This window comes from Liolophura sinensis, chromosome 10, assembly GCF_032854445.1.
Source record: "Liolophura sinensis isolate JHLJ2023 chromosome 10, CUHK_Ljap_v2, whole genome shotgun sequence".
In the NCBI taxonomy this organism is placed as follows: domain Eukaryota; kingdom Metazoa; phylum Mollusca; class Polyplacophora; order Chitonida; family Chitonidae; genus Liolophura; species Liolophura sinensis.
Genome location: NC_088304.1, coordinates 14,563,084 through 14,572,855, shown reverse-complemented (window position 1 = coordinate 14,572,855; position 9,772 = coordinate 14,563,084). Strand labels below are relative to the sequence as shown.

Below are 9,772 nucleotides of genomic sequence, written 5' to 3'. Positions count from 1 at the left end.
TTTACCGTGACCGCGAGCTCGCATATTTTTTCAACCTTAAACATTCACAGTTTGATCACAATCGAAAAATGATGCAAAACATTACAAGAAAGAAAGCACAAATGACATGAAAAAAAGCAGTATGTGTTAGAGAAACAGTGCCATTTTGGAGATAACTAATAATAAATGTGTAACATGGAGTATCAAAGATTTGTTGGAATAATTCAGGGTACTGGAGGGTATCCTTGACTTCAGGCAAATAAAATATTAAATATTTGCCACGCAACGTGATCAGGTAGACGGCGTTATTACCACCATATTTTAATGTAAGCAGAATCTGTGCAATATCAATTAACTATCTTGGAATATCCCGTAACCCTTTCCCGGAATGCCTTGCGCAAAAGCGCCCTCTCGCGACGGACGCCTTTTAGCACAGATCTGTTTTCTTGGGCGCGTCGACACAGATAAGGTAAAGTGTTTCTGATAGATCCGTAAGGTATAGATTTGTACACCAGATAGTTCTTTCTCCCTGCCAAACAAATAATATGGATCTTTGATGACGATGAGACTAAAGATTAATCTCTGGGAACTAAAGGGAAAAAAGCTGATGCATAAAAAGTTCGCTTATCTCCTTTTTCACACTGATTAAAAAGTAAAGAGGCAACTGGGGAGATCTCTTATCGACACTGATCAGATGATTTAATGGGCTTTGCTGTCTGATAGCACAAGGTGTGTAGTAACTGTGGCACGTGAAAACGTGCCAAACGCTTAGTTCAAGTCAACCATACAACAACATCACATACGTGTAAGCATCGTGTTCGAAGTAAACGAAACTAACTTTGTGGCTTTTCATAATTAATTTAATTAAGCCATAATATCTAGAATTTTTATCAAACCTTACGACGATCTTCGTACGTTCCTGATCGTAGAAGTAATTTGAATATATTCTTACGTCCCTGTTTAGTAAATATGCCTTTTAACCTTGTTATCTGTTGTCTAGCTGTTATTTAACAACCTTCTTGTGTGTCTCTTTTGCCCGCTTTTGACCACGTTCTTTTGTGACTGTATTAAGAAATCACTTAACTATGTTCTCATAGATCTGTTTTGTAGTTTTCATCTGACCATGGTCCTATCTCCCTGCACTGTAGAGGCAACTTGACCATGTTCTCAGTCATGTGTCTGTTCTGTGCGCATTATTCGGACATTTTTTCAATCTATTTTGCAGACATTACTCGACCATGTTCTCAATCATGTGTCTGTTTTGTAGACATCATTTGATGATGTTTTTAACCGTGTGCAGCTATCACTTGATCATGTGCTTAACCATGTGTCTGTTTTGTAGACATCATTTGATGATGTTTTTAACCATGTGCAGCCATCACTTGATCGTGTGCTTAACCATTTGTCTGTTTTGTAGACATTATTTGATCATATTCTCCTTCATGTGTCTGTTTTGTGTACATCATTTTACTATATTGCCATGTGTCTGTTTTGTAGACATCATTTGAAGATGTTTTTAATGGCGTGTCTGTTTTACAGACATTATTTGACCGTGTACTCAAACTTGACCATGTTGTCAATCATGTGTCATGTTTTGTAGACATGATTTGACCATGCTCATATCTCAATAATTTGCATACGCCATTTGACTGTGTTCTTACGGGTTTTACTCACAGATTTTGAGAGGAAGATGATTCTATATGCATTTAAGTGAAAAATGTTTGTATCAGTTTTGTTGAAGAAAAACTAAATTAGTGGGGAATGTATTATAAATACATGTGTTCCTCTCTCATAAACACGGTAATAAAAGGCCATTAAATGCATATACATGTCGGTGTATTATCTTAAAGGGTAGGGTGTTCTCTTTTTTTTACAACCGTCCCAAAGCCCAGTTGTTCAAAACTGTTTTACGATTTTAATACCAGATTTCACATTAACCCAAGTCTTCAGTGTTGTACTTAGCCCAAATATAATTGGGTAAGGGTATAATAAATTGTTTTACGCGTTGAGAGATCGCTGTGAGTTCAAGTCTAGCTCATGCTGGCTTCCTCTCCTCGTGGGAAGTTCTGGCAGCAATCTGCGAATGGTCGTGGGTTTCCCCGGACTCCGTTTTCCTCCCAACATAATGCTGGCCGCCTTCGTATATGTGAAATATTTTTGAATACGGCATAAAACAGCAATCAAATAAAATAAATAAATTTATACGTTAATTGGCCAACTGCATGGCTGCTGAATTTTTAAATATAAAATTTGACTGATTACCAGTATTGGGTAATATACATTCGAGCTACTGGGCTCTGTCAGATACAACCCTGACAGTCATGTGGTATGAACAGTATGATCTAAGGATCCCATTTATAAGATGTAGATATGATTCCATATGGTGTTTAACCTTGCGTTTGGCCCACGTGATCCACAGCCTCACTTACCGAGAGAATACGAAACTTGATCGCACATGCCCAAAAGTTGACCAAAGAAAACATGCCCCCTCTTGGGTCGATGTCGTACTCTTTGATGCTGTAACAAAGTGAACAGTATAACACATTTTACAACGGAATCATGTAAATTAACACTATAAACACACTTATATACTGCTGTAAACTAACGGGTGGCTTCAATGAAAATAATAAAGACGTCAATGCAACATCACGTGGATCGAAAGCTTCTGTAACATTTGACATTCACGTGGTAATGCCTTGGATTCTTCGTTATTATTTTAAAAAACGCGTGTTAGCATTGTCAATCATTTAGTTAACTGCTGTAAACTCACGGGTGGCTTCAATGAAAATAATAAAGACGTCAATGCAACATCACGTCTATCGAAAGCTTCTGTAACATTTGACATTTACGTGGTAATGTCTTGGATTCTTCGTTATTATTTTAAAAAACGCGTGTTAGCATTGTCAATCATTTAGTTTACTGCCGTAAACTCACGGGTGGCTTCAATGAAAATAATAAAGACGTCAATGCAACATCACGTGGATCGAAAGCTTCTGTAACATTTGATATTTACGTGGTGATGCCTTGGATTCTTCGTTATTATTTTAAAAAACGCGTGTTAGCATTATCAATCATTTAATTAAAATTTCTATATAACTAACATAAATATTGGAGTATAATACTTGGACGGTTATTTTCGGGTAAATTTAGAGCGCATGTGTTACTGTGTGTCATGTATGTTTTGGGTCATTTTAGATGGCCCCGTTACTGGACACAACATGTCAATAACATCAGGTGACCGTGTCCAAAAGATGTCAAATACAAAAAGACGCTTACAATAGAAATGTCAAAAATATTTTAGGACACTAGTATGCTGAGAATAAAGCATTTCCGTCATGCGTTTAATTTGACACAGACTTGCATATACAGCACAAAAAATACTGAAAAAAATTATAACGGAAAAAGGTCGTATTAATAATCCAGTAACTTTTATTTCGTTCGTTTACTAGTATTTTTTAAACACATATTTTGGGATTTTTTTCTATAATTTATCTGTACCTGTCACTGAAATGAGTATACATGTAATTCTATAAACATCATTAGGCTTGGTGTGAAACGTATGCTCAAAGAACACCAAACACGTTATCCTGACTGTTGATACAGAAATGATCCCATGTGGTATGATTCTTATTTCCGTCGTGTATATGGTAGTTTTCTGTTTATCTAGTGGATGATTTGTTTTTTATATATCTTGTTTGTAGCCGGCGCTGAAATTGGTATAATTCTACAAAGAAAATGCCGTCTTGTACAGACACGCACCCAGTAGCCCATTTATCTAAAGAGCTTTCATATATGTATGCTTTGACACATGTACTTTTTAGCTATGGAAGTTTGGAAAATTGTAATTCACGCGAACAGAATCGCGTAATTTGTCACGATATTATCACTGCGCGCCAGCCGCCACTCCTTCAGTCCTTAAATTCGTGGATATAATCCGGTGTTATGTGAGGCCTTCGTCGTGACCTCGGTCACCTTTACCTCTGCCTTGACCTCTTTTGAACCTGAGCTCTTAGACCATGACCTCTCAGATTTACTTTACGTGCAAGTGTACGAAAATCTCTATTTCATTTGTTTAACATTTTAAGTACAATGCACTCCTTTAAGTACAGTAGTACGCTTTTATTGACACCTATTCGTCATATAGGATTTTAGTAACCACGCCCTTTTAATTTAAGCAGGTTCAAATTATCCTCCTTGGTCAAATTTATACTGTCTACATAATAATATCCTAATCTTTAAAAAATAGGACATTTGTAAATGCGTTAATGACACATCTGACGATAAACAAAAGTTAAGAGATTATAAATTTAGAAGTTTATTTATTTATTTGACTGGTGTTTTACGCCGTACTCAAGAATATTTCACTTATACGACGGCGGCCAGCATTAAGGTGGGTGGAAACCGGGCAGAGCCCGGGGGAAACCCGCGACCATCCGCAGGTTGCTTGCAGACCTTCCCATGTAAGGCCGGAGATTTAGAAGTTTAAGAAGGGGACCTCAGGAATGACGTTTGAAGGCGCAGTATTTTGTATAACCATTCATGTCCTTGATACGTAAATATCGCTCATGTTGGCTTCCTTTCTGGTCTTACGAGGAAGGTCTTTCAGCAACCAGCTATAACAAGCTTCCTCCTGCCATATAATGCTGACTGCCGTCTTATAAGGGAAAAAGTGAGTACAACGAAAAACACCAATCAAAATGAAAAAAAATAGGCCGTAGATATCAAAATATTGCCATAAGAACACCGTGTATACTAGATAAGGAAAGTGGCTTGTTTCTATCAACAGTTAACGCTAAAGGATTGTAGTCTGTGTGTTGTTCCTTTTGAATAACTAACTGACCCCACTGAATACAGGCTAAACAGCTAAATTTAAGATGGATCTGTCTATTTATCTTAAAACACACCTGCCATATACATTGGTACGAGTGCAAATCTGCACAAACTTGGGACAACGTGCTCTTTCCTCTCCGCTGACAAATGTCAGGTTGTTTTAATTCTTTGTTGGGATTTGTATTCTACCAGATATCATTCAGAAACGAAACTCTGAAACTACCTAGCTAACTAACACCTTTCCAGTTCAGGGGCCACTTGCACTTGATCTAAGGATCGTAGTCCTTAGATGATTGTAAATAACTATGATTACGATCATACCCTGAATTTATTATCGACACCATCTTGCACGAAGGGGTTGTCATGTACATAGTCGTAATTTACGATAAAAAATTACCGTTGGCTCGACCCTCTTGTAAATATTTGCTATCGCCCCTAAAAACGTAAAGTACAAATAGTTACCTTGGCTAAAGTGGTAGTTAGTAATTTTCGACTCGATTTATAAAAGTGTGCAGTTTAATTGTATCAAAAAGATAGTGCAAAAGTTTTTTCGCATGTTATCTACTGAACTCATTTGAAAATAAAGGCACAAAACTTGACTCACTGATATATTGTCCGTTTATACAAACCACCATTTTGTACGAGTCAAGTTTGGCCTACGTCGCGATCGTAACTCTGAAAAGTTACTGTCACCTTACAACCCTTTCGTGCAAGCCGCGTAACTTATTTTTACAATCGGTTGTAAATTCAACTGTATACTTTACAATCGATGACTCTGCGATCAACGGACGATGCTGCTGTGAGAGTATTTAAGTCTACCTTGTAAGTGCCTGATGAATGGTTCCTTCATTATGTGACGCCAGAATAACAGAGTAGCTGTGAGGATTCTTGGCGATTTTCCGCAGCATTAAGTCCATAGATCTGTGATACATATCTGTGGTATCCGCCAACGTTGGGTGTACCGGATCTTCATACCCTTCCGTTGCCGCTAGATGGCGTTCTTTGTCCATATAAGCGCCTCTCACAAGTTTTGCGGCGAAACAAATGTCCTTCGTCTCTATGAACTGTACATCCGCTTTGAGTAAATCAAAGGTTTTCTTAAAAGAAGAAACAAAAGAAAACTTTATTACTGACATCAGAAAAATGAAAAAAAAAGTGGATGAATATTTTGCACCGAATTTTGTGGTAGTTAACATGGTTGATGTTGTTTGCCGGTGTCGATAAAATATTACGCATTCGTGGAGCACAATATACCCAACAACTTACCACTGAGTGAACTGGAGTCAGCGTTTGTACTCCACAAAATTATTCACGGACTACGAACTTGTATTGGATGTCAAACCAGTAAAATCGACAGTCTTCCCTGCATAATTGTTCACTGCTCGTCTTACAAGCTACCGGCTTTGATTTTTTCTTATATACTACTTTGGGTACTGCACGGTATTATAGCTTGTTTTGGACATGGATTTTGCGACTAACGACTCCCAATGCCCATTTTGGTATACGGATTTATCTACTTCGTTTCAGTGAACAAGATATAGGAAATCCCATACTGGGTCACTGAAGGCATCATCTAGTGAGTAGATAAATATGTAGATTGGTCGTGATCAGAGACCCAGGAGCCTCTCACCAAATGCTGTCGATGTGAGTTCAAGTCCAGCTCATGCTGGTTTTTTCTCTAGCCGTACGTGGGAAGATCTGCCAGCAAGATGGTGGATGGTGATGGGTTTACCCTGGGCTCTCTCCGGTTTCTTCCTATAGGATGTTGGCCGCCGTCGTATAAGTGAAATATTCTTGAATACGGCGTAAAACATCAATCCACTAAATAAATAAATAAGTACAGAGTATTTGAGTAAGTCCGTGCCAGTAACACCTGACAAATAGCCATAAACATAATCCAAGTAGTTTTTGCCTAATTCTGCATAGGCCATGGTGTCAAGGACTATATGTTGCTACTATCTAAGCATTTACATGACCACTTTGAATAAAACCCTACATTAGATAAATGGACAAGAGTCGGAATTACGGAAAGGCGCTCAGGATTGTGGCTAATGGTATCAGTACAGAACCCGGAGAAAACCATCGCAGCATACGAGGCAATAGATAGATTTGGTCAGGCGACTAAACTCGTCAGTCTTACGCCTTACTGAATCAGTCAGCGAGATTCTCATCCAATGTGAGACTTTAACAAGAAAAATGGCTCGTTTGTTCGTTAACTGTCATCAGTTTAAGGTACTGTAGATGCTTTAAAGTGTTTTCCCGTCACATCCATCCAGTATGGATACTTGGGATACAACAGCCGAGAAATAGTTTGTGGCACATATTGACCACACTGATGTGAGTGAGTGAAATTATAAATTTGGCGTTTTCCAAGCCCTGAAAAGGGATGATGCACGCCACATTTAACAGCAAGAGTAAATCTATACTACGTTACTAGATGTAGCACTCAAATAAACGGGATGGGGGTTGGGGCGACTCAAAATCGCCTTGAATTAACAATGAACTTCGCCACTTTACTGAAAACTTTAACTCTGTTTCATGGAGGACGTAGAACCACACTGATGTGTCTGGAAATAAAATATAAATGTCGTCTCTAAAGCGATAGGAAGGCAGTTAGTATCAGGCCAGAATGTGTCTTATACGTGTTTGAGCTGCCATTTTCTTCCCTGTAGGTTGCTTCCCAAAAAGGTGAATCACACGACAAGTTCTCACGTGTAAGAGGTAGACACATGTAGATGAGTGACGTGCCGAACAATGGTACTCACTCTTGGTACAATATGACCATATGAGAACAACGCACCTTATATTATATTTATAATCAATTCATCGATTTGAGTTCTACCTGTTCGAATATATTCTTGACAGAATCAAAGGATTGAAAAACGATGGTGAGTGAGCAAAGCACTTTTTTTTGTCTTTCAATACTGCATCAACGAGTAGTGTTCTCTGCTCGGCAGAGCTGCTACTTCACTGTATTGACAGGCTTTGCAGTATGAACCGTATACATAAAGGAGACGCCTATACAGTATGAACCTCATACATAAAGGAGACACCTATACAGTATGAACCTCATACATAAAGGAGACGCCTATACAGTATGAACCTCATACATAAAGGAGACACCTATACAGTATGAACCTCATACATAAAGGAGACACCTATACAGATACATTTCCAACAAGGTATTCCAGGAAAAATCAAAATCTCCAAATGATGTGCGCGATAATACTTTTCGTCAGCACGGTAAAAGTAGACTGCGAAAACAATTTTTAAAAAATTGCCAGACGAAGAAAATTATGCTCGGAATTTTTGTTAAAAATTTCATTTTAGGGGTATTTTATACCTGTTAATTACCGCTCTATATTATGCATATTTTTCGTTAACGGTCAGATTCTTTCAGAAATTACGTCATCGTTGGACTTGCTTGGAACTGGGTGAACACCCCGAACCCCGATGACCCGTGTCGCTACAGTGTGCACAAGGTGACATTGCATACAGATACTCCATGTGTTCTTCGAGCCAGCTCAGCGCCAGAAACGTAACCCTTCAAACATAGACCCATGTGGTCTGTCCCCCACAAAGTACTTTTTAAACAGGGATTTTTAAACGACGTAAAACACAAACCAGCAAAGAACTAAGAAAGTATATAAAGTACGAAAATAGGATGGAATTATGCGAATAGAAGCGGTCAACAGTTTTCATTGATGTTGAATAGACGCAAGGTATGCTGTAGACGACTGAGTGAAATCAGTATTCAAATCGTGTATCAATGCTAGAATAAACACATGGCACATCAGGTAGATTTTGCATCACTTCTGAACTCACATTTTTTGCCGATCTTCCTGATTGAAAATGTATTTATTTAATTATCAGAATGGTGTTTAACACCGTGCGGAAGAATATTTCATTATCTGGTATAATTGACATATTCTTGAGTACGGCGTAAATACCAATCAAATAAATAAATAAAACTATAACGGCGCAATCATACATACACACGCACATCATTGCCACCAAGATCATGATACATATCACATAATCTCACTATACCTTGAGATAGTTTTGGTACGTATATCCAACGATAGGTCTTCCTTTATTAAAGTTGAGCATCATTGCTAGTGACACCAGGTTTAAGGCAGGGTTAAGGTACGTGTATTCAGCGTCCACCCACACTGTCACGCCTTTCTGATGGGCCAACTGCAAAAATACACACATACATAGTAGGAAATGTGTATGGAATTTAGTCACCATTTATATTATGTCTTATGGTGTTGTATAATAGTCAACTTAATCAGTGTGGCGGTTTTAAAGGTGTGTCGATATACCAATAAGCGAGTTTCTGTTGACCAATAATATGTTGTCCCAGAGGATTTCTTGTTCTATTGTTTGAAAAGTATGTACACGTACTGGGGTCTTTTGACTGACATATTGTGCCCATACGAGTAATCGCCAGTTTAATCCCCTCTGTCAGAATGTAGCACTAGCTAATTCGGCCGCAGCGTTACGTCAGGTGTCGCATGTTGATTATATCTACTATGATTCAAAACAAATGAATAGTTAGAGTTTAACGCAACATTTGCAGGATTTCAAAAGTACCTGCATGGTTTAGCCCGAACATTCCGGTTTGCCCCATCCATAAAACTGATCGCTATCATTGATTTTATGGTAAAATATTCTTGGGCGTTCGGTTAAACCACAATCAAATTAATCAACATGAGTGACACGCCTGGAGAAGTAGTTAAATAATAATAAAAAAATAATGTATTACCCTCCGTACGTAAATGAAAATGGAAAAAAAGAAATTTATGTATGTATATATGTATGTATGCTTGGAGGTTTACGTCGTGTTGAAAAATTGTGTTGAGTCCATGCAGCCAAAGTGATGCCGCCACTGAAATATCATGCCGAAGACACCAGACAGGACACCCTACCCAGTCACATTATACTGACAAGAACCAACCGG

The 9,772-nt window shown here is 38.2% G+C and overlaps 1 protein-coding gene across 1 annotated transcript in view; it reads right to left on the bottom strand.

The window, feature by feature from the left end:
• Positions 1-200: 200 nt before the first annotated feature.
• The window catches only part of LOC135476916 (hydroxyproline dehydrogenase-like), a 29,662-nt gene continuing 20,090 nt past the window's right edge, over positions 201-9,772 (bottom strand). Inside the window, exons 5-8 of the mRNA XM_064757062.1 lie at positions 8,860-9,006; positions 5,640-5,906; positions 2,409-2,496; positions 201-508 (exon numbers count right to left, since the gene is read on the bottom strand). Of these exons, the coding sequence (XP_064613132.1) occupies positions 327-508; positions 2,409-2,496; positions 5,640-5,906; positions 8,860-9,006 (684 nt within the window). The 3' untranslated portion in view covers positions 201-326. The remainder of the gene's footprint in view (positions 509-2,408; positions 2,497-5,639; positions 5,907-8,859; positions 9,007-9,772) is intronic.